General features: G+C 42.6%; 2 protein-coding genes across 3 annotated transcripts; both read left to right on the top strand.

The window, feature by feature from the left end:
• The first annotated feature begins 3367 nt into the window (after positions 1-3367).
• mapk13 (mitogen-activated protein kinase 13) lies at positions 3368-13265 on the top strand. The gene is made up of 12 exons (XM_070839059.1): positions 3368-3567; positions 5419-5548; positions 5713-5771; positions 6713-6818; positions 7283-7312; positions 8320-8367; positions 8753-8867; positions 9474-9545; positions 10060-10139; positions 11646-11724; positions 12093-12266; positions 12857-13265. The coding sequence occupies exons 1-12, from the start codon at positions 3455-3457 to the stop codon at positions 12940-12942; spliced, it is 1092 nt and encodes a 363-aa protein (XP_070695160.1). The 5' UTR covers positions 3368-3454; the 3' UTR covers positions 12943-13265.
• Positions 13266-15012: 1747 nt separating this feature from the next.
• Positions 15013-24977, top strand: brpf3b (bromodomain and PHD finger containing, 3b). 2 transcript variants are annotated; one of them, XM_070839082.1, is made up of 13 exons: positions 15013-15340; positions 16147-17699; positions 18028-18184; positions 18355-18486; positions 19077-19205; positions 19961-20273; positions 21061-21354; positions 22086-22682; positions 23033-23114; positions 23199-23287; positions 23462-23556; positions 23776-23930; positions 24247-24977. In XM_070839082.1, the coding sequence occupies exons 2-13, from the start codon at positions 16171-16173 to the stop codon at positions 24428-24430; spliced, it is 3756 nt and encodes a 1251-aa protein (XP_070695183.1). In that variant the 5' UTR covers positions 15013-15340; positions 16147-16170; the 3' UTR covers positions 24431-24977. The 2 variants fall into 2 exon arrangements, with proteins under 2 accessions (XP_070695183.1, XP_070695184.1); XM_070839083.1 differs by having other exon boundaries at positions 22089-22682.
• The last annotated feature ends 351 nt before the right edge of the window (positions 24978-25328 follow it).

Consider the following 25328-nt stretch of genomic DNA (forward strand, 5'->3'; position numbering starts at 1 on the left):
GCCACCTGCACCTCAGTAAAACAGTACAACAGAGTGAGATACTTAGTCACTGAGTTACTGATAAGACTTGCAAGACTCTTGTGTTCATGCTGTGATTAATGATTTCTGAGCCTGTGTCTCTTAAGGCCCTCTGGACCTCAGCGAGAACAATCAAAGAACAACAGAATGAGCAATATCAAAAATATCTGAATTATTAAAGAGGTGATTTTAAATAGACAAATGGGTATAGTGTATGTATATGTAAGCTAGCATACCCAACTTCATATTGTCTTAATATAAAAGACTGTTGTAGTTCCCTTTATTTCCAAGTAAAAAGCCTAGCCAGACAGAAAGGCTGTCCCTAAAGATTACAAAGAGAAAATCCAGCCTGTAGATGCAGAAAGGCGTAAGGTGTAAGGTGCCAGGGTATCGCCAGCCCTGCTACATACACAAGCGCAACCCTCAAGAGTACAAAACCACAATTTAGCGGCTGAATATAGATAGACTAGATAGACCCCGGTGCAAGGTGCTACCTGCTGCCTGCTCTGCCAGACACAAAGGCCATCACAGTTACTCAGAAAAGCAAAGGCAGCACATCTCTTTGTGGGGAAGCCAACGCCAGAAGAACAACATCCCCAAGAACAACTACAACTTCCACTTCCTCATCACCGGAGGACATATAGATTGGGAGAGTGTGACCTTCATCACCATCTATTCCTCCCTGAAGCTCAGTGACGCAGAAAACACCAGATTTCAAATTTGAACTTTTTTTTTTAAGTTTGTGATTAAATAAGCAGTATGTTAAAACTTTACATTAATCCGCCTAGGGTGATGTCGTCTGGCAGGAGGTCTGGGATGTACTGGAGACCGGCCAGAGGGAGATTCAGTTTGGGCATTCTGTCTTAGGCGTGTTCCCGACCCAGACATTACCTAGAATTACACATGCGAGAGGTCTGTTTGAATTGGGAAGGAGGGAAGAGAGGATAAAGGGATGTAGGTATGGATGGGTTCTTATGGGTTAAACTTAAAAAAGGATTGATTGATTTTGGGTGGCGTGTGTATTGGCCTGTTGATCCATGAGTGTGGGATTTTGAAGGGCAGCGCTTTGAAATGGCAGACAAGTGACTGTATGTCAGATTCCTGTGTTTTAAGTGGAGAACAGTGTGCAGTGCGTTGCTATGTGCCGTGTTGAATTACAAAAAAAAAACAGGAAATGTGTGTACAATTTTGGAGACATGAGTGTCAGTTTTAGTAATTGTGCTTCATGAGTCATTTAAAAGCGTACTAGTTTCACACAGAGAAGCGTTTTGTATCCCTCAGTGTGTGTTGTGAAATGTGTTACTCGTCCACCAGTCGCCTGGTTATGTTCATGTTTGTACAGAGGAAGCTTTTATGGGTTTAAGGGAGATGGATCGATGAATGAGGAGAGGGAACAACATGAATTTAGAAGTCGTCTGCTGCATGATCGCCCAGCTGTTCCTCCATGATTGGTGGTCTGTCGACAGGCTTTTCTCTTTTCGCCATGACGCTCGTGCTTGTGTGTAAGTGCTGCTGACACATGGATGCTACAGTTTCATCCTCCTTGAGGCGAGTCCACTCCGCTAATCACTTGAACAAACAGAGACGGGTTTAGATTAGGTCTTTAAACTCAAGTAGATGTTTTCTCTCCAAAACAGAGCAATGAATGCAAAGTGCGTTTTGAAAGCCAGAAGGTTGAGCAGCTGGCCAAGTAACGGCTGAGTCATTTGGTATTGATCCATAACCCTTTTAACCCTCGCAGATATATTACCGTCATTTTGTGCCATCCAGCAGTAAAAATCTTACTTATTGCACACTTAAAAACCTCATCGCTTTTTCATTTCAAATGAAAAATATGACAGCTGCGTTGACTCAAATCCTAAACAGGCATTACTCTTGAATACCACTGAATATTACACATCTGGGGTTTAATTCACTCGTTTAAACATTTCATGAGGGTTTATATGGACAATCTTTTGCACCATTGTGTTTTCATATATTCTCCTACTGAATAAAAGTACTGTTAATAATACCTTTGGACTGAACTGAAACTAACTAAGACACTTTTATTCCAACCATCTAAACTACGATTTCACAATTTGATGACAAATTTAGCCTACTAACAGAAAACAAAACCACAAAAACAGCTGGAACTGAGTGCACGTGGAGTCTATTAGCACACAGATACAGCTCCACAGATGAATACAGATTTGATCACTGAGAACTTTCATTATCACTGCAATCAGATGGAAAGAAAAACACCCGCAGTTCAAGGTGAATCTTTTAATGGCTGCCGGTGGAGTAGCTTGTGGCTGTCTGTTATGACGGTGTAGATTTCAGTGTTGATTTTCTGGCTTTTCAAGCTTTTAGGGAGAACTGTTGAAGCCACAGTCCAGGAATAACATTAGCTCTTTTCAGATGTGATAATAAATCTGCAGTGTATTTGTGCACCGAGTCAAAATCTCAAGGCTTGGATTACATGTTTTTGTCCATGCATATAAGTGTGCATGTCTTGCTGTTGGCTGCCATGATTCATGAACTTCTGGCAATGTACAGTAATTATTCATGACAAGTAACACCTACTATGTGTGGGTGGGAACAAATCCAGTCATATTGACATGTTACAGCAGGCAAGGCGTCTGATTTTTCACACTGAGGATTTCATGATTTGGTGGATGAGGCTTTTTGAAATGAAATGTTTCTCTGCAAAGGGACGATAAGCCGCATGTTAAGCAGGCTGTCTTAACATGTGTTTTCTTTACAGTATTACAGTGATTGTAGCTTACTGGCAGCATTATGCTGTGCTGCTGAGTCAAGACAACCCGACACAGACAGGTGTGGACCGGAACTCTGTCATTTGCCCTTCAAAATAAAGTTTCATTTCATGAATATTTAAAATAAGAGATAAGATAAGATAACTTTATCAATCCTGTATTGAGTACATGAAAATAGACTTAGAAATATAAAATGCATCAATACATTATAAACATAAATACAGTAGCCTATCTACATCCTCCATATATACAGATTTAAGATAATTAATTGCACATAACCAGTATGAATAACTGAGATAAATAAATGAATTTAGTTAGTATATAGTTAGTTTTTTTAATGAAAGTCAAATGATAGTCTTAGTTTTTATTTTAGATGTATTTTGTATACCATATATTCACATTTAATTGATATCTACATAAGCAAAAACGGAGAAAACCCCAGATATAAAGCCAGGTATACGGTGTGCAGTTTACACGCTGTTTACATGTTAGCAAAGATGCTCGGACGTCAGCGAGCTCAAAATGATCGCGGCCATTATTTTGAAAACCCGCTAGCGGAAGTAAGGTGTAGGTGTAAGCCCCCGGTGCTTGAGCAGTGTTTTTGTTTTACCCCCAGAACAAGTGACAGACTCTAGCGCCAGAGGAGGAGAAGTTTCCTCTAGCTTCGCCGTCTCCTCTGCATCATGGAGGCTCAGCCACACTATAGCCGTGAGGAGATCAACAGCACGGTGTGGGAGGTACCGGAGAAGTACACACGGCTCAAGCAGATAGGCACCGGGGCGTACGGCTCGGTGTGGTGAGTGACTCTTCATTTACCAAAGCCTGTACGGAGTGTGTGTGTGTGTGTGTGTCGTAGTCGGGACCGGACTGTGTAAAAACACTGTGTAGTCTGAGCCCTGCGCTGCCTCGCTGTAGCCTACATGCAGCCTGTGGCGGGCCCGGGCTACGTCCTGGAGCAACACACTATCAACACAGCCAGGAACTCCTGTCAGCAAGTTTTAACAGCTGGCACCGTGTAACACGTCCACACAGTTTGTGTCGTGGGTGACCACACACCTCGTGAACGTGTAGCTTTCTGCCTGGTTTGTGTTTATCTCAGCATTAACTGAGGAGATGGAGCTATTTTAGAATATCAATATTAAAGATGGCCTCTTTCTCCTTTGATTTCTGCACAAGGTACAGTAACACACTGTGGCAGCCATAGAAACAGCTCATGTTGCATAATGTATAACACCTATGTGCACACCTGTGTATGTTAATATATAACACTGTGGGTTTCTTCTTCTTCTTTTTTTTTTAACTTATTTTCTATGTCTTCATGTTTTTCCATGTGGTAACATACATGTTTGGGGAAATGACATGTCAGGGATGCACATGAATGTAGAGGATCAGGCGTCAAGCCATAAGTTTCACTGGCAGCATGTTTGTATGTTTGTTCAGGCAAACAGAGTAAATACATTGGAAACACCCGACACCACTCAACAGTATTGATTTACATGTAAATGTTCATCCGACTGACTTAGATAAATAAAATCAGTGTGTACAGGAGGTCGACTAATGCTGCAAGTTTGGTGATACATTTGTAACATGTCATAGAGACTGATTGTGATTTAATATGTGGTGTGTTGTGATTTATTGTTGACATCCCATCATAAATGGTAAAACATTGAAACAGCCTTTTTGAATATGCTACAAGGCAACAAAATAACTCTAAAATATGTGTATTAATGCAACTGTTCAGTAATGTTTTGGAATTCAATTTGAATATTCTAAATATTTCCATCTATTTATTCTTTGCAGTACTGTCATACAGAATGTCATTACATTTTTAGTTTATTTGTGAATTGTTGCACCACATATGGGAGAGTTTTGTGATTCCATTACAGAGACGCTGGATGCCATCCACTGAACATTCACTGGGTTTCATTCAGAAAAGAGCTGCAGACGCTGGCATGTTAACTGTGCTTGCTGGGGCTTTAAGCATTATAGAGTGGGAGTTATGGGCTGCTTAACATTAAAACGTCTGACCTTTAAAAGATGCATCATCTGATAAACTGGGGTCAAGCCAACACCATTATGTGTGATTTTTGCCAAACTGCATGTCTCTCATAAACCATCTGGAGGAATATTTCAAACACAGGAAGAGAAGGAAATAATAATGTTAACAGTTTCATAACCACCACACCAATGTGTGAGACGTGCTGTATTTATCGTAGGGGTTAGTCATGGATCAGCTCCTGTGTGTAAAATTGAGTAATATCCTACATTAGTGCATCAGTGTTGTCCACAGCACTATGCACAAGTGATGTGTGTAATGTGTGTCGGTGGATGTGTCTCCAAATAGCCTAACAAGCCGGTCCTCCTACGATTAGGTGCCCTGCAGATCACTGCAGACATGCACATCACGAGTTGCCACATTTACATGTCGATACTCGATAAACCTCACTCAGTTAGTCTCACATGCAGCACCTCCATCTGGAAACCTTTCCTCCGTTGCACATGGTTTCATGCAGCGCATCTTAGTGAGAGTGAAACCTCAAAATAGTGCGCCCTGTCATTTTCTCACTGCTGTGACTTCAAAAGAGTGGAATCATAGTGAAGCCAGGAGGCATATGCTAATGACTTTTTATGTCATTATTCGCCACAGCTCAGTAATAAATGAGAAGACTAAAGAGAAAGTGGCCATAAAGAAGCTCCACAGGCCCTTCCAGTCAGAGATCTTTGCTAAGCGGGCCTACAGAGAACTCCGACTGCTCAAACACATGAAGCATGAAAATGTGAGTGCTTTAAACCCGACACAGCTCCTACTTCCTTTAACAGACTCATTTGACCTTTAAAGAGCATAATCATTTTGCATTGTAAATATGAGAATATGCTGTAGATTCTTCAGCTCATGTCTCATATCTCTGGATTCGTCACCCTTCTCTTTCATTCCAACTAGGTGATAGGACTTCTTGATGTGTTTACTCCTGCCTCGTGCCTCGACGATATCCAGGACTTGTGAGTATTTTTCGCCATGTTAGCAAAGCCCCCAGGGAGAGACAGAGACAGAGACAGAGACAGAGACAGGCGGCGCCTCTGATGATCTGCAGGTTTAGCAGTTACCTGCAGAAATGCCTACATCACTGCATAACCACTGAGAGCAAGGATTGTTTCCTATCTGCGGGGGTTAAACTATAGGTCAGTCTTCAGAGCAATGCGAGAAAAAAACAGAAAAAACAACTTTTCTGACTGGAGCACATCAGGTTACTCAGGTTTGCTGTGCTTCTACCAACTTTCGAGAGCTCCAAAGTCATTTGAATAGAATGTCATTGTATGCTTTACCATTCAGTCTTCTCTCTAATGTCACTGTATTCTGTTATTCTTCTCACACAGAGAATATCCTTTATGAGTAACGTTTAATATGGGAAAAACAAACGCATCATGAAACTTGCTAGGTTCGTTAATAATGTCAGGAGTTTGACAGCAAGGCCAATTTTTATAAGAAATACGAAAAGGGAACATTTATCCATTTATTTGGCCATTTATAGTTGAATACTTTATATGGCATGACATTAAAATATAGTAAGTATATAAGTTACATTTTCCCATTCATTTTATTCAATTATTATTTTTTTAGTTAAATGTGCTGGTGATGGTGAAAACACCGAGCTTGGACTTTTGCAGCAGCAAATTAGAAGGATATTGCAAAAGCAGACAAACAGATTGCAGCAAAAACAGATTTATCTGCTCCTAAATGACAGTATGAAAAGACCTGGATAACACAATTACCAGGGTGAGGAAAACAGCGGACAGCAAAGCAGAGCTTTATGTACTTTGTGCATTAGTTGTGATCTTGACTGAATGAAGCTCGTGTGGACTGTTCAGTAGAAGTAATCGTGCTATCCATCTCTTTCCATTTTTTTCTCTTGCCTGCTCTGCCTCTCTTCTCTTTTTCCCAGCTACCTGGTGATGCCTTACATGTTTACTGATCTGTCGAAGGTTAGAGGTCATCTCTCCGAAGACAAAGTCCAGTTTCTCGTCTACCAGATGCTCTGCGGGCTCAGGGTGAGACGGGGAAACTGACCTTTCGGAAAACATACAATTTTATGACAGAGCATCATGGGAAACATTAGTAAAGAAATTAATATCAGACTTTTATAATTACAGAAAACCTCACTGGGTTCAGCCCAGTGTAATGTGTGCTATAATAATGACAGAACTGTCCTGATTACATGGACATACACATATAATGACAGGAGCAGGAGAGAGTTAACCTGCTGGTAATACAGATATATTGAAAGTTATTTGAAAAAGGAGTCAATATCTTGTTTTCTATATGCCTTGTTTGCTTAAACTCTTACTTTATTTGCTGTTACAACAAGAGTTGTCAGGTGAGCTCATAGTGCAAACATGCATGTAAGCAGGTATATTAAGATTACACATACAAATAGGTGCCGTATAGTAGACAAATTTTGGATGTGACTGCAGTAAAAATGTCTGCTACCTCTTCTGTCTCTCCCTTCCTGCAGTACATTCACAAGGCTGGAATCATCCACAGGGTAAGTACAAGTCAAGCGTCATTGTGGAGGGCGGATATTAGAGCTTAGGCAAAGTTTAGGTACGTCATTTGGTCTGTGATAGGTTTACCGTTAAAAGTTACTATTAAGAAAGTGTAATGTGTGCAGAGCAGCATTGCACATTTGCATACATGCGTTTCTTACAGGAAATCGTGGGAATGTTGATTTAATTCATCATTGTTACTGAGTCAGATCAAACCCTGCCCGAACAGGTACGATGAGTTGGCTCGTCTCTGATGGCCGACTGCATGTCTAGAGATGTTAGGCCACACCTTTCAGCGCCACTGCCAAGACTTGTGGGTGTGTGTTTGGGCTAGACAAATACACCACTTGCACAGCAGGCAGCGATTAATGTCTTTCTCCCAGACAACCAAATACTACTCAGTAAAAGAAAACTTTGAAATTCTCGCCACCGTTTGAGATCCACCAATAAATCTGCTACTTTCTTGATGTCCTTGCTGGAAAAATAGTAGATTTAGCACAGAAATGCTCACTCTGCACTCTGTTCATGAAGATTGTCTTGAGCTTTTAATGATTTTAGGTTGTTTTTACGTGTTTTGGTCATATTATTTGGTCATTTTATCAATTCAACTAAACTATTAGTGTATTTATGTTTGAGATAATACCTAAGTGTGTTTGTGTGTGTTTAGAGTGTAGAAAACATGGTCACACACACTCTGATTCAGTCTACTGTTAAAGTGTTATCCTGCTACTGCTCTCATTGTCCCTAACACAGTCAAGGTGTTATCAACACTCCACCACACATTATATTGTGTATTTTTTGAATGTCTCTGCCGATGGTCAGCTCTTAGTTGAGTCTCATCATTGTTAAAAATCCCCGCTGTATTCATGCGTTGAAGTGAACAGCTGAGCCACGCAAGGCCACAGGAGCTTTTGAGTTTTGATACAGCACAGCACAAACACTATAATTTGCTTGTTAGTCCCCATGTGCAGTAAGTAGGCATCACTCAGCTCATTTTCTTCTACAGGATCTTAAGCCCGGAAACTTGGCTGTAAACCAGGACTGTGAACTGAAGGTTTGTACTTTGAAGGATTATACTTGAAAAACATCACAGCTCTTAAATGATATGGCTGTTGCAGCAACAAGATACAAGGATTCCACAGGTAAAGAAGAATGTAATACAAAGCAGAATATAGAATAAGTGATGCACAGGAAACAGCATGTGGATTAACTACAGTTGTTTGTGCTACAAGACGACTGATTCCTAGTGTGGCGTTACTGAGGATGTAAAAATGCACATATTTAAACACTATTATACAGCAGAAGCTTGATGGAGAATATCACTCTGTATGTATATAAAGCATCCACATATTATGGATTTAAAAATGAAGCACCTTATCAAATCAACCTAACAGATGTCTGCCACACACAGTGTCCATGTTTCTTTGCGTCCGATGCAGATCCTGGACTTCGGGCTGGCTCGCAGCACCGACGCAGAAATGACGGGCTACGTGGTGACCCGTTGGTACCGGGCGCCTGAGGTCATTCTGAACTGGATGCACTACACCCAGACTGGCAAGACAATCGTAGCTTACATATTCTTACCTGCGTGCTTGTTGTTGTCTCAGTACCGAGTCAGTCGGTGCTGAAACTGTAACTGTTGTTACAGATTGCCGTATGTCTTTCTTTTAGCAGTGGCTTCTATGGCTCTTTATGGGGCTGCAGTTTTTACGATCCTGTTGTCGATGCATGAAGCACGTTTGAAGTAGCATAAGTTGTTTTGACACAATAAATCTTTTTTCCCCTTAATCTGTTAGCAGCTGACACAGATGGGTCTGACAGCAGCCTGATAGTGCCGTCACTGCAATGAGACTTACTTTTCCAAGGTTTATGTACCCGTAAGGGATGGTATTTCATTTTGTAAACAGAATGGAACTTAGCACAGAAAGAAACTTTGGCAAGTTTACATCCTTCATAGTCTTGTTTTACTCATCAAGTATGCCCCACTGTAAACAGCACAATAGATCCTTCGCTCTCTCTTGTGAGTAGTGGGAACTTGGCTCTGGCACACAAATGCCACCTTCCTCATTTCCACTGCACCGAGCTACACTTAAAACAGTCAGTGATGTGTATTCTACTTGGGTTCTCACAGATGTTTTTTATCTTTGCTGTTTATTCTAGTGGACATCTGGTCTGTGGGCTGTATCATGGCAGAAATGATCAATGGAAAAACTCTTTTCAAGGGGAAAGACTGTATCCTTTCATCTGCTCTGTCTGTGTACTGAGCTTGCGTCTTGCCTGAGACAGGTTTCAGTGTGCTGAAATGGGAATGTACTGTATGACTGCCATCAAGTTATGATATCACTTTTTTAAATCATTTTAGTAATAAAGTTGACTGAAAGCCACCAGTGACAGTTTAATTAGACGATGAGCTCTTTAAATCAGGTGCAGAGTGGAACACAAAAGGCCATTTCAGTATATTACATGCAGCAAAAGCAGCATACGTTCTCACGGTGCATCTAATGCAGGTGCTTGCTACATGATATTACAAGCTTTTATTGCATGTTTTACATTATCTTTTTATGTTGTTTTTTTTTGCTCCTGAAGCACTTTACTGATTTACAGTGCATGTTAGCAAATAAAGCTGTCACTGTTTCATCAAGTGGCTTTGAGTTTCCCTTAGTATTCTGCTTTACGGACGTGCTTGGAACCCCCCACTTATTGATCCAGTTATGAAAATCCTTGATTGTAAGCCTTTTACTACCAGACATGGACCAGCTGACTCAGATCATGAAAGTGACTGGAGTACCTGGATCAGAGTTCATACAGAAGCTGGACAGTCCAGAGGTAGGACCAATTACAGGAAATGTCAGAATTATACATGTATGTCATGAAAATACAGTTTCACTGAGATGTTTTTTTTTAAATCACTGATCTCAGCGGCTGATATTTTTCTAATATTCATCAACTTTAAAGCTTACATATTTTTAAAAATAATTAGATAAATGCCTAGTATTAAGTGATTTCCCCAGAGCAACTGTGAAAATGCTTCTAAATCTCTAAAATCATTTGGAATACGGGGAACATTTTGTAAATCCTTCATTGAAACCCATGAAAATAATGTTAACAAGTCCCACTAGCAGCCCTTAGAGGCTGCAATATACATTACATCCAACAATAACAACATACTGAAGAGTTTGCATTTCTTTGAGCTGTACCCGTAGTGGGAGTAAAAATGTAAAACTTGTCCTGAGTTTGGCACCAGAGGAAAAGTCAGGGCATCAAGAAAAAAAATAACATGGAGCAGGAAGGGGTTACAGAAATAAAAGTTATCATAGAAATATTAATTTTAGACATGTCTTTACCAATCAGTCAGTCTGAAACAAGTTCATTATCTGTTCAGCCATTTGGTTTAAGACCCAAAAACAAGGAGTTACTGATGAATTGCTGTTATTATATTTATATATATATTTATATTTATTATTGTCATGCTATAATATGAAATGTGCACCAGGCTCAAAACTTACCTGCATGTCTCTAATGCTTCGCTTTGTGTGCATTATAATGGATTTCTGTACTTCAGAAGTTTCATTAGATGTTACATTTTTTTTTACATTTTTACCTCCGTTTGTGCTATATTGACAGAGAAAGTTATTCTACTCGCTGAGCCGTGCCAGCAGTACCTACATTTATCATGATGCATTGCGTGCAACCTTCTGACTCCCAGCGCCCATACTCCCTCCGCTCAACTCTCTCAGGGTCAGAGCCGGTCACAGACAGCTCAGATATAACAAAAACATGACTGAACAAAAACTGCCCGTGTTGAAATTGATTGCAGCTGATTAGCCGAGCTGACTGAGCCTGCAGTTCTTCTTCGTCACCAGTGACTCAAGAGGAGGAAGCACAAGAGATTTTACAGCAGGAGAACTCAGTTTTCTCAGTCAGTGAAGCACACACTGACGTATTTATTCCTTCAATTCAACTAGATTTACCCACAACATTGATTGAACATCCACTTCAAATAAGTTTCCCTTTAAGCTCAGAGGTGCTTCAGCTTTGTTAATATGATTCTTGCAAGGTACAGAGCATGCAATGATATTGCTACAGAACACCTTCTAACCTCAACAAAGCATGTTAGAAACACTTTCATCTGCAGACTCAAGCAGTTCATTTGTCATATACACATAAGCTAATACCTAACAATCAATTGATATCTGTGAAGAACATAAATCAGTCTATGTGCATATCATTTTAATCATGAACAAATACATTAGGAGCTGCTTTGATTTGCATTGCAGTCTTGTAATTTTTTTTTGCAGCTTAATTTTATCTCTCTTTTATCCCTAAAAACAGGCCAAAAACTATGTTAAGGCTCTTCCTCGCTATCCCAGAAAAGACTTCTCAGCATTGTTCCCCAGAGCCAGTGCAAAGGGTGAGTTTACCTTTTTATCACGCACATATTTATTACAAATGCAGCCTTTAAATACGGTCCACAGTGCTCTTTTTCTGCACAGCAGTTATGGAAGTAATCATCTGTTTCATTTGATTATAATGTTCATTTTGCTATTTTCTGTCTCTGGATGATGTAACACCATAATGAGCGCCTTGTACCCTGCTCATGAAAGCTTTTCCACTTACTTCTCTAAACAGTTAGTGTCAGGTAGGTCAAGAACAGGAGAAATTCACTAAGCGGTACATTTCATGTGTCTCGCAGCAGCAGAATTGATTCTTTCTTCTATGTTTTCTACATTAGTTTTTGATGTAATTGTTGCATTGTTTTGTACCCCTGATCGTCCCCAGGTATCGACCTGCTGGAGAAGATGCTGGTCCTGGACGGAGACGAGAGGCCCACGGCCGAACTAGCTCTGGAGCACCCGTATTTTGACGGCCTGAGGGACCCGGATGACTTTCCCGAGCCTGCGCCATACGATGACAGCTATGACAACGCCACATTGTCTCTGGATGAGTGGAAGAGTAAGTGAAAAACAATAAGCAAACACCATTGAAAGAATCTGACATAATATAATCAATATGCAGATTTGAGAGGTGTATATATGTGTGTGTATGTGTGTGTGTGTGTGTATATATATATATATATATATATATATATACTGTGTGTGTGTGTGTGTGTGTGTATATATATATATATATATATATATATATATACTGTGTGTGTGTGTGTGTGTGTATATATATATATATATACTGTGTGTGTGTGTGTGTGTGTGTGTGTGTGTGTGTGTATATATATATATATACTGTATATTGTTCTATGAGACATAAACAGAAGACATAAACTTGTCTTATAGTATAAAACATGCATTTCAAAGGGTTGATGAGGACATTTTGTTTTTTTTTTCTTGTGTTTACCATGTTGGATGATTTACAACTACACACTCTGTTTCAGGGCTCCTGCTAATGTGGCGATTCATAATTAATGTTAAAATGCCACGCAATATGCCTCTAATGGCTTTTGCCTCAAAAATGGCTGTTTGAATTATTATTGGAGTTGCAGACAGGCTGCACATGCAGAAAACAAATGAGTTTTCCCCTTTTGCCCGCAGGGTTATGTTTCAGAGAGGTGAAAAGCTTTGTGCCGTTCCCGCGGAGGGACTCCAAGAGGAAAAACACCCTGACGATGTCGTCATGACCTGATGAATGTCTCGTAACTACCGACACCCCAACCCACACAGCATCCACCGCCAATGGTGCCCTTCTTTATTCCAACCATGCAGTCACTCTGTTTCTTTTACCCTGGATATGTTAAGAGTTTGAATCAGTGTTCAAAGAGTGAAAACTGTCACACTTTTTTTTTTTAGTAATGTGCAATTGTTTCTTAAGCGTAGACTGCTCTCTGTGCTACACATTCTCTATCAGTGAATTGTCTTGCAAGTTTATTGTGACCAGATACCACAGGGTTTACTATAAGATTTGCTGTAATATTGTTTTCCAATTAAACAATAAGAGAACATGTGTATGAAGTTTTGATTTTGCAGCAAATCGTAAATGTTGCTGCCCTAGTCAGACTACACCCAAAGATTTATGAGTCTGACTCACATGCTACCCATAAAATCATTAAAATAAGTGCAGTTTTGAGGTGAAGTTTGCCCCATTAGAAGTTCAGCAAAAGGGGGCAAATGTAGTTTTGCCAGTGAATGTCCTGAAACCCCCCTGACCAACAAAGGCCTCAAAGGATTAAAAGTTACTGCATGAAAAATGTGTGTATGTAACATATAACATGTGCAGTATGTCGGCTGGAATATGTGACCATGACGGTGAGTATAATGCTGAAAAGTCCTTTTATTTCTTGGTGTATCTTCTTTGTGGTTCTACGCCTCACAACTGTAATGTCTGCCACAATGTATATATCATAACTTCATACTTAAACGCTATTATAAGCTCTTCCCTGGTGGATTTTTTTGAGTATGTAGCAGCTATTCAATATGTGCTTAACTGGGATGGTACATATAGAGGCTGCTGTGTGCTGTGTAATATTACACACAGGTCATTCATTCTGGTTATTCTGTTGCATTAATGGTGTCATCTATTTGATTGGGGATCCTGCTGCGGACATTTTTGCAGGCCATAAGGCTCATTTAACCATAATTTAATACAAGCATGATTATGCGTGTGTGAGTGTGTGTGCATGCGTGTATATAAACATAATAAACAACTCAGTTCATGAGCATGTGTGTGTGTGCATGTACATGTGCTGACAGGACAGGGTGTCAGGTTTCCAATCCGTCCCCACACACAGTTCACAGCGCGGTGTTTAAAGGGATGTTTGCATTAAAAACTACACTTTAAGAATTCAGAAAGCTGCGCTAAAATCAGTACAGACTGTAATCTGTCACTGACCCTGGTAAGTAGCTTGCGCGCGAAAATCGTGGCCTGGTGACGTCAGGAGGGCGGGATAAACTTGTATCAAGCTGTTGTTATCAAGGTGGCCCACGCGCTGCCATGAAGGCGGAAGTGAGGCATGACGCCGTCAAAATAAAAGATGTATTATAAATATCATGGTATATAGGAAATATTAACATATTGGCAGCTCATTTTGCGCAGTTATTTGTTTTTATTAATCAAAACTGAAAGTGTAGCCTGACAAGCAACACATTGTTTTAGGTAATTAACCCTTGAATGTTCCATAAAAAAATTTCAAAGATTTAAAGCTATGAATTTGTTGTATTACGGCAACAATAAATCAGATAACTCTGAACATTAAATGCACTATGGTTGTTTGTAAAAAGAACAAGTAAGTAAAGTAAAAGTTATTTTAAAAAAGTAAATATATTTTTACTTTTCAACAAGTAGTATAGATGGAAATATTTCAAGCATATATCATGCCTGCCATAAAGTCAATTACAACATACAAATCTATAAATAAAAATTCAGAAAACTGCAGCACTTTGCAGCCATCACATGCTTTTGCTGCCCTCTGCTCACCCAAAATGTGAACATTTCATTGTATGTGCTGATATCTAACTCTGCAGCTATTTGTCATAGACACTACGAAAAAAAAAGACAAAAAACAAGCAGGTATAATCATAGTCGGCCTCATATTCAATGTGATTATTTTGAGTTGCATTTGTTTTAAAAAATAATAAAGCACAGAATATGCCTATGACGATTTTATTTTGAAAGATGTATCCGGAAGTATTGTGTTTTTTCTTCGGCTAATTTTGATTTAGCACATACTCTGGACTCCAAATAGCTAGCCAGCTAGCCGAAGGAGGCTAGTATTTCTCCTTCTGACAAAATTGGGTCGACAGTAAGCTGTTTGTCAGATTATTAATGCAGATATTCCACTGTTGTTCTCAGTAAACCCGTGGGATTGACTGCTTGGCTTCCAAACGCCGTGTTGTGAAGAAACGGAAGCGTTATAAAATAGCGAAATATACCGGCTGTACCAGCAAACTGTAGCTGGCTAACGCTAGCTATTAGCTTCGGGACTACAGCAAGTAAGGCGGCTGGCTAGGCAACCATTACCGTAGAAGCGGCTCCAGACCGCCGGCTGTCGAGCTACCTGTGCCAGCTAGTTGCCATAATAGGTAAGATGGTTTAAGTTTGCGTGAAACAATAATTTCTTTATCACAGAGCGACTGAGAACTTTCAACTCCACATTAGCTTGTAACAGTTTAACTTGTCAACGTTTTAAAAAAATAACAAGCCTGCTAACGTTGGTGCTGCCCATCTGTTAAAGTTAGCAGGGTTGCTAGCTAATATCTCTAACTACTTGTCGCCGTACTTTAATGCCAGAATACTGTCACAACACAGCGCCTCTCTCGTCCCGATTTGACCAGATGAAGCACTGCTTAAAAATTACAAAACTATTATTAAGATTTAAACCGTGGAAGAGCTTTTAACAGTGTTTTAAAACTGTAAATATGGCTGACATTTTACTCCCGAAATAAGGACACTGATCTGTTGAGACCGTTAAATTCTCAACGCTGATTGGCTGTGGGGTGGATCAGTCAAACTTTCCTGAACGCTGATTGGATGTGCAGGATGTGTTGTGGATAGCCCTGATAGTCGGCAGCAGTTTATGAGATAAAGTCCAGAACAATCTACCGATCGTTTACATTTACTGTCCGTGTGTATGTAGAGTAAAGACTAAACATTTAATGGGTGATTAGTTGTCAATACACTGGTTTATGCATGCATTTAGCTGCTTGGCTTGAGTGAGTTTTTGTGAGTTGAGGTGTGTGAAGGAATGTTTTACACTACAAGTGATGCTGATCATATTCCTGCCTAACAACACAACAAGTGATTAGACACGTTAGGGCTTTGTCTGATGGTGTTGCTTTAGCAGGAGCATTATGCTTATTTTAATTTTTTATTCCTTTTAAACCAACAGGAGGGAAAGTGTGATCGGTGGCCTATGAGGAAGCCACGTCGAAAAGGCCAGGTGGCTGCTGGAGGTGGAGCCGATGTCAAGAAGTCCAATGGGACAGTTGGCGGGCGTGGGGCTGCCTGCCAGCGATCCCCATCCCCTTACAGCCTCAAAGCATCTCCAAGCAGAGAAACCCTCACGTATGCCCAGGCCCAGAAGGTGGTCGAGGTGGAACTGGATGGTAGGCTTCACCGAATCTCTATTTTGGAGCCCTTGGAGGTCATTACTGAAGATGAAATGATGGCTCAGGACATTAGTGAGTGTAACAGCAACAAGGAGAACAGTGAGCAGTCATCACCTCCCACCAGCAGTGCCCAATCAGTCCGCAAACCCGTCACACCCCGAGGCCGCAGGAAAGACTCCAAATGTCCTCCTGTGAAATCGCCACCACCTTCCAAGAACCACTGCTCAAATTCTCATTTACAGACACCTGAAAAGTTGAGCACATCACATCATCACCACATGACCCTCCCTGAACCTAAGTTTCATGTGCTAGAAACCTTCAGGCCGCTTGAGGCGCCTCCACTGCCAACAGCATATTACCGCTACATTGAACGCGTAGCTGATGAGCAGGAAGCTGAGGCAGAATATGACATGGATGATGAAGACACTGCCTGGCTGGAGATGGTCAATGCTGGCCGGACGTCAGAGGGTTACTCTGCTGTCTCACCTGACACCTTTGAGCTGCTGGTTGACCGGCTGGAGGAGGAGGCGTACCGGGAAGCCCGCAGCCGGGCTCCCTCTCAGAACACTATTGACGATGATGCCTTCTGCTGCGTGTGCCTGGATGATGAGTGCCTCAATAGCAACGTCATCCTTTTCTGTGACTCCTGCAACCTGGCTGTGCACCAGGAGTGTTACGGAGTCCCCTACATCCCTGAGGGCCAGTGGCTGTGCCGCTGCTGCCTCCAGTCCCCTCAGAAACCTGTTGACTGTGTTCTGTGTCCGAACCGCGGTGGCGCCTTCAAGCAAACGAGCGATGGCCGCTGGGCGCATGTGGTGTGCGCCATTTGGATCCCTGAAGTCTGCTTTGCCAACACAGTTTTCCTAGAACCAGTGGAAGGGGTGAATAACATTCCCCCAGCACGCTGGAAACTGACCTGCTACCTGTGCAAGCAGAAGGGCCGTGGGGCATCTATTCAGTGCCACAAGGCCAACTGTTACACCGCATTTCATGTCACATGTGCTCAGCGTGCTGGCCTGTTTATGAAGATTGATCCCGTGCGAGAGACAAACGTCAACGGGACCACGTTCTCCGTTAAGAAGACCGCATTCTGTGAGGCACATTCGCCACCTGGACAAGAGGCCATGTCAGATGAGGAGAGTGAGGGAAGAGTGGTGGGCAGCAGAGGGAGGGCGAGTAGAGGACGCAGTGCCTACACAGAGGGTCCTGTAACACCGAAAAAAGGCAGAAAGTCTGAAGATGGTGCCAAGACGGATAAAAAGAAAGGGAAGAAGAGCACAGCACAAAACACTGCTTCACCAAAAGTGACAGTGCCTCAGATACCCACGAGCAGGTTAGATTTGCTTTTAATATATATACACACGCACACACAATGAAATGCTGAGCCTCTGTTGTTGTTACACAAAAATCAAACACCTTCTTCTTTTTAACTTTTTTCCCAAATATTTGACAAAGATGGTTTTGATCAAATTTTCACCACACCTAGTGGGGACAAACTTGGTCAAAACATTACACAAAATCTTTTAAAAAGAAGCATTTTGTTTGATATTTTTGTATTTGCTTGCCAGTGTAAAGAGTCAGAATTTTTAGAAATAGTTTCCTAGTGGAGATGTTTGATTGGTGGACTGTAGGACCAACCTGCATCTATCTCTGTCGTCCAGGCTGAATGTCATCTGCAAAGGAATCCTCTTTCAGAGGAAAAACCAGTTCATGCAGAGGATGCATAACTACTGGTTACTGAAGCGTCAGTCGAGGAACGGCGTGCCGCTGGTCCGGCGTTTGCACTCCAACGTCCAGACCCAAAGGAACACTGAACAGGTTAGAGCAGGACACAACTAGAGCTTCAACACTCTGACTGTTTTAGTAGTCTGGGTGTATTTTTGTGATGGTATTCAGTGTAACAAACCTTTTCTACAATTCATTAGTTTAGTTACACCTCTGATACAGTGTTTATACAGTGGACCTAAAAAGAAATTTGTTCTTTGTAGCCTGAGGTGGATGAGAAGGTTTCTGCTGCAAGAGAGGCCCTGAGATATTGGCAGAAGCTGCGTCATGACCTTGAAAAAGCCAGACTGCTGGTGGAGCTCATCCGCAAGAGGGAGAAACTCAAACGAGAACAGGTAACATACACGGCTGCGTCTCACATGTCAACAGATACAGCGACTAACTGTGTTTAAGACTTCAGAATTAACTTCTGAAGATCTAAAGTATAAAAATGATGGGTAATTGAAATTGTTAGGTGTTCTCTAATGTAGTCTAAAGTTCTGAGATACTTGAATGGTATCACTTGTCATTGCCTGTCTTATAGGGAATTAAGTCTCTATAAGAATATATTTTTATCCCCTCACCACAACTGAGTGGCAAAACAAACCATTAGATGACTGCTACGAGTGGGTAGAGCTGCTTTACCAGGAAAAGTCCATCAAAATTGCTAATTACATTTATGTTGTACTGGACAGCCAGTGGTCTGTGGATGTTTACAATTGACCAGATAAGGATTTATTCTAAATTATATTCTGGTTTGATTTCATCATGTTTAATGAAGAAAACCTTTGGATTGGTTACTTAACATTGCACAGCCCCTCACAAGTATCGCTTTACATGCCTTCTCTTTAGCCATCGGCAGTCTGTAAAAACTTGCGTATTAATTCCTTATTGTTGCAATTTCCAAATGTGTTGACATTACATGCATATCCTCCAACAACTGCAGGTCAAAGTTCACCAAGCAGCTCTGGAGATGCAGCTGACCCCGATGTTGGTTCTGCTCCGCTCCACTCTGGAGCAACTCCAGGAGAAGGACACAGCTCAGATCTTTGCAGAGCCAGTTAACATCAAAGAGGTCAGACACGCCACTGTTACAACACTGAGACCAGACGCATGCACTTCCCCACACATCCCCAATGTTGCTTAACATGGAGACAAGGGAACGTCAGCTAATGTAAAAACCCAACAGGTTTATGCTCCTACCACCAGTTCCAATTATTTCCACTTAGTTTCTGAGAAATGGTCATCTGTCATTTTTTTTCAAATGACTCTAAATACTACAATACCCATGACCCCTTGCCACTGTTGCTATGGAGAAGAAGTCAGCCAGGGGCACAAATCAGAGGTAGCAAACTCAGTAGGCTTTAACCTTGCAATAGAAACAAATGGCTTTATAGTCACCGAATTCTCCCAAGATTGATCCAGAAAGTAAAATGAGGGAGGATGAGCTGTAGAGTGGAAAGTCTTTCAGGTCTGCAGGTCTGGTCTCCTGTTACCTGTGTACGTGACAGAATTTAAGCTTGGCAATTGGATGTTTCTTGCTAAAATGTATCTTGGGAGCCGTAGTTCGGCTCCCCATAAAAGTTTTAATGTACGTTTTTATGTATTGGCTTGTACCTTCTTGTTTTTAATCATAGCATCAGTTATTTTTAACACAGTTCCTAATGTTTTATAGTTTAACTGAGATAGTTTCATGCCCATGGAAGTCATAGATGTGCTCCAACTGTGAGTGACATAACATTGTCTGTGGGAAAATGAATGGGACTTTAACTTGTGGAATCTGAGGCACCGTTCACTTTTTTAACACTTGGATTTATGTGTTGTCCTCAGGTCCCAGACTACCTGGAGTTCATCAGCCAGCCCATGGACTTTTCCACTATGCTCACTAAGCTGGAGAATCACGCCTACCGCTCAGTGGCTGACTTGGAGGCTGACTTCAACCTGATGGTGTCCAACTGCCTCCTCTACAACACCAAGGAGACCGTCTTCCACCGGGCAGCGCTGCGTCTTCGAGAGTTGGGTGGAGCCATACTGCGCCACGCCCAGCGGCAGGCCACCAACACAGGCCTGGACCTGGAGACTGGCATGCTCCTCCCAGAGTCACCGCAGAAACGAGACTTTTACAGCTGCACCTGGGAGGATGGTAAGTCACAGTGGTGGTGCAGTACTAAATGTGCATGTTACGTGTTGACATTAATGTCAACACCAGTGCCGCCCTGCTCAATGATCAGCTAAATATCACTAGTGACGTTTTCGTCTGTGAGCCTGTGATGCCAACTTACCGAATCTCATCCATCACTCAAACCTGTTACTTCTCAGAGGCAGGTTATAAGTATTTAATTAGGTTGTAATATTTGAGAACTGTTTCCACTTTGGATACATTTCTCACGGACAGCAGTGATGATTTTGTATCACTGCTGCTGTTTCTCTGAGTCACCCCTGTACTGAAGATGTAACTTCCCCACAGTATACTGTGTCTGTACACAGTGTGCAGAGCTGTGGCAAACTGATAACTGTTATAGAAAAGTGATGATCCACTGCTGCAGCAGCACAGTCTGTACCGCTCATTTTCAAGTTCATACCCATTTTTGTAGGTCCTGTCTGAATAGGTTTACATGGTTTAATGTGCAAAAAACATGTTATTTTTCTCACACCAGACATGGCTTCCTCAGAGTTTGGGCATCTCTAGGCACACCAGGACAAAAGACATTAAAAAGTGCATTTTGCATAATATTTGGCCTTTTTAATGTTAATACATTTGGCAGTCTTAGTGGTGGGTTGGTTCATAAACATTTAATTTCACTCCGCTTAATGGAAAAACAAACAGCTGGGTTAGCTAATCAGATTTATAAAATCTTTCTGTTTTAACCTTTTTGTGAACCGTGCATGTCATCATTACTGTCGATCTGACTGCTTCCTGTTGTGTCCAGTCGACAGCGTGCTGGATCCAGACAACCGGCTTCACATGACGGTGGAGGAGCAGCTGAAGGAGCTGTTGGAGAAGCTGGACTTTGTCACCTCCATGCGGTGCAGCGGCGCCCGCACTCGACGCATCCGCCTGCTTCGTCGCGAGATCAACAACCTCCGCTACAGACAGGGCCAACACCCCCGCCACGGCCTGCGCAACGGATACATGAAAGAAGAGGACGAGGATGAGGATGATGAGGAAGACGACGACGACAAAGACGTCAAGGCGGACAACGGCGTTTTGTCTTCGGACAAAGGTGGGTGATGAAAAGCACAGACGCCTCAGCAGTATGAAATTGCCAATGCATGAACCTTTTTAAAAGGCTTTTTTTTTTTTGTTTGTTTTGGTTTTTTTTTTTGGTTTTTTTTCAATGAGACCAGTTGTGAACATGAGCTAACGGAACATTGTCCTCAGGTAATTGAGCCAGGGTCCCCCCCACGCACCAACCCCAACCACCCCACTGTCTCCAGTCTAGTAAGTAGGGGCCCACAGAGTCACGTTAGCCATGGCTGCCTCACAACTCCTCTCTCCCAGTGCACTCTATGTCTGCACCTCTTCTATACATCACTCTCATGGACTCACCACTCGTTCATCGGCCACATACAGTCATGCCATGTCATCCCACCTCTGACTACAGGCTAGTCCAGTCGAGCAGTCTCTCGCTACCGTACAGGAGGGCAGCTGAACGCCTGTGATTTGTGTCAGTCAAGTCATAAAATACTGCCATGTTGCCATGTTGCTGGTGTACAGTTGTGAGAGCAAAGTTATTTCCTCACTCGTCTTGTTAAGGTCCTCCATATCTGCAGAATACCTCAACTCCCTCTGGGCTGTGGTTAGACTGTTAGAATGAAACGAAACTCATTACGAAGTGACACCATTTTCCAGTGTGAATACTACACCACCACATCACACTACATACTAAATGGGCATTCATTTCAAGTAGACGTTGAGTGAAATTGAGTTTTGTTTTTTCTCCTCATCTTCCAGAAGACCTCAAATCTACTTCGCCCCCCACATTGGAACGTACCGGGCCGGCTCCTCCTCCACGACAGGGGGACGCACCTCTGGAGCCTCCCACCCTGCGGCCAATCACGAGGGAGCCCCAGTCCCCCGGCTGGGCCTGTAAACGCCTAAAGCTGGACAGCGACCTCTCGGACAACACCACAGAGAACATTAATTGCACTAAAGCACAGGAGCGGCCGGTGCCTCCCATTTTGCACAGTGACGGACAGGCGGTGGCCAACGGCCTGCCAGAGCTCAGCACCCCCGCACGGCCCACCACCGGGGGAGTTGGCCGACGAACCTCTGTATTGTTTAAGAAGGCAAAAAATGGAGCTAAGCTGTTCAGAGAGAGAGACAATCCTTTGCCGAACGGAAAGGGGCCGCAGGACGACAACACGAACAACGCCCCTACAGCCCCCAACTCCACAACCACTACCCCATCGTCCACACCCTTGTCCACTCCATCCAAGACCCCACAGAAAAGCCCAGGACCCCCCATCCTCAATGAAAAATGGGCCCCCAGTCGAGACGTGTGTTCAGACAGTGAGCCTGACAAGACAGCCAATCATACACTGGAAAGTGGTGAGAAGCATTTTTTTAAGATCGTCCACTCTGGGCGCCGTTTTAGGACCGACTGCTCTTGGCACTCTTTACCTTTGATCAGAGCAGAGGAACTTGTTTTTCGCCTTCCTCAGTTGACCTGATCAACAAAACAAACAGTTGCCTAATTCCCTCTTTCCCTACCTGCATCCCCCTTTATCTGTGATTGTGTGCTGTACTATATAGCACAGATTGTTGTCGAAGCACTGTTCTGTGCTCATGTATTCACTGTGATGATACTGGAGCTTAGATTTACCCGTTTCTGTCAGTTTTCCTCCTGGTCTTGTTATTTCAGCAGCAGCTGTTCTGAGATTTCTCTCTTTTGCTCTCAGGACTGACGAACGGCTTCAACAAGCACAAAGACGACGGGTCCGACTCTGAATACAGCCCATGTCCAGTCCTCCGCAAAGAAATGTAAGACACGGTCCATCTGTCAGCCGTTCTGTGGTCATATTAGTGATGGACTATACGCTGACAATATAACGTGCTGTCTTACAGCAGCTCGCCACCCAAACGAAGCCTCGGGAAACCGGCTCTTTCCAAAGTTCCCTTCCTGGATATCATCAACGGAGACTCGGATTACACTGGTAACGTCTTTTTTTCTCTTGTTAACCTCCTTTCCTTCTGTCTTACACACAAATGTACCATAAGCGTAGGAAAACATAACACCCTAACCTTATGGGGAATATATATACATGAATGTCGTATTTATTTTCCTTTTTATTCATTAACTTGTTCCACCGTCTGCTGCTGTTTTGCAGGCAACGGCAGCCAAACGTCTGAGGATGAGTCGGAGCTGGAGCCTCTAGAACTGGTGTGGGCCAAGTGTCGGGGATATCCCTCCTATCCCGCCCTGGTAACCCCTTATTCTACCTAATATTACTGAAGCACGTCTAATATAAACTGTCAACAGGCGGTGAAGCAGCTTTCACCAAATCAGTGAGTTTGACAGTGATGTAACCAAATCTAGAGGAAACAGGGACTTTAGGTCAGTTTCTAGTGCTGCTCTCTCACACAGCTGGTGTTTGGTCTCAGAGAACTGATTGCTGAGAGTCTGACTGTGTGCTCGTTCCAGATCATCGACCCGGAGATGCCCGAAGAGGGTCTGCTGCACAATGGGGTGCCCATTCCTGTCCCACCCAAAGATGTCCTCCGTCTGGGGGAGCAGAGACAGGAGGAGATCAACGAGAGGCTCTACCTGGTGCTCTTCTTTGACAACAAGCGCACATGGTGAGGCTCAGACAGACTCGCTGAAATGTGACGCAACAGAGCCAGTGTTTTAGTTAGTTAGTTATCAGCTGGGTCAAGTGGGATCACAGCTAGTAGGTCAAGCTCCGGTTCTAAAAACGGAGAAAGCTATCAGGCTTATTAGTTTGGAAAAAGATTACTTTTTAAAAGTTTGTAAATAAGTTTAATATTATTTTTGTATACTGTAGTTATGTTTATGTTTAGATTGAATACACAAATGTGTCAAAACCAGTTGAAGTGGTCTTCGTCACTCCTCTTCAACGGCTCTGATGGTCTAAATCTGTGTCTGGTACCGTAGGCAGTGGCTCCCACGTAACAAGGTGACTCCCCTGGGCGTGGACGACACGGCGGACAAGCTGCGCATCATGGAGGGCCGCAAGTCCAGCATCCGCAAGTCTGTCCAGGTGGCGTACGACCGCGCCATGATCCACCAGAGCAGAGTCAGCCACAGCCACGGCTTTGTGGGCTCCAACTACCTGTAGAGGGCGCCGGTGAGCCCCCGTGTGCACCTACAGCCGGCCACTATGCATTTCTCTTTGGTATCAAAGCAGCCGGCGGGCCGAGTCCCTCTGCCAGTTGAATTTGTACTCACTGTGGTCTGAAGAGGCTGTTGTGGCAGCGCAGGGTCCAGGACTGTAGTTCATTACCAAACCACTAGCTTCTGACAGAGCAGTGGTGTTTGCCTTTGTGTCGGCGATGCGGACGAGGAGCTCCGGGTGCGAATGAAGTTACCTTTCGGTCCCACGTTGCTGCGGTCAGTAAGCGTTGATTCCCTGTTCAGGGGCGTATTGGAGGTGTGTGCTTACTCCACCCAGATGTGTTGGAGGGTGTGTGTCAGGATCAAATGTACAAGAATCCCCCTCTATTTTGTATAATGCTACTGCCAAGGAATCAACTGTCAGAAAAGAGATTTGACATATTTATATGAAATGCAGAAGACGTATGAATGGATCACTGCCATCTTTTATACAATAGCTTTTTACATTTTAATCTTTTACAAAGACACTTGTATATTTTAAAGGCACACTTTGTGTACATATGTATGTGTATTATCAAACCGATTTAATTTAATGTTGATGTTTTTAAAATGCGTATTTCAATCAACCCACAAGGGGCAAAGCGAGGCTGTGTATATTTGTGGAGATAAAATAATTCCTGACTTGCTGCAGTCTACTTAGCTTGTCTTTGATGTAATTTCATTGTGCTTAGTGTGTGTGTGTGTGTGTGTGTGCGTGTGTGTGCGCGTGTGCGTGCGTGTGTGTGTACATTCAGAGCATACAACACAATGAGCCATTGTTCTTTATATTTGAATTCTCTTTTTGATACAGAGAAATAATTTATTTATGGAAGACAGAACTATAGAAATAAAGCTATATTGGT

This window comes from Pempheris klunzingeri, chromosome 11 (genome assembly GCF_042242105.1).
Source record: "Pempheris klunzingeri isolate RE-2024b chromosome 11, fPemKlu1.hap1, whole genome shotgun sequence".
NCBI lineage: Eukaryota > Metazoa > Chordata > Actinopteri > Acropomatiformes > Pempheridae > Pempheris > Pempheris klunzingeri.

Bases quoted from the DNA above. Each gene is read 5' to 3' on its own strand.
- brpf3b (XM_070839082.1), top strand. From the start codon at position 16,171: ATGAGGAAGCCACGTCGAAAAGGCCAGGTGGCTGCTGGAGGTGGAGCC. The intron at 18,487-19,076 runs GTAACATACACG...CAACAACTGCAG, and splicing joins AGAAACTCAAACGAGAACAG to GTCAAAGTTCACCAAGCAGC. The intron at 19,206-19,960 runs GTCAGACACGCC...TGTTGTCCTCAG, and splicing joins AGCCAGTTAACATCAAAGAG to GTCCCAGACTACCTGGAGTT.
- mapk13 (XM_070839059.1), top strand. From the start codon at position 3,455: ATGGAGGCTCAGCCACACTATAGCCGTGAGGAGATCAACAGCACGGTG. The intron at 3,568-5,418 runs GTGAGTGACTCT...TATTCGCCACAG, and splicing joins GGGGCGTACGGCTCGGTGTG to CTCAGTAATAAATGAGAAGA. The intron at 8,868-9,473 runs GCAAGACAATCG...TGTTTATTCTAG, and splicing joins GATGCACTACACCCAGACTG to TGGACATCTGGTCTGTGGGC.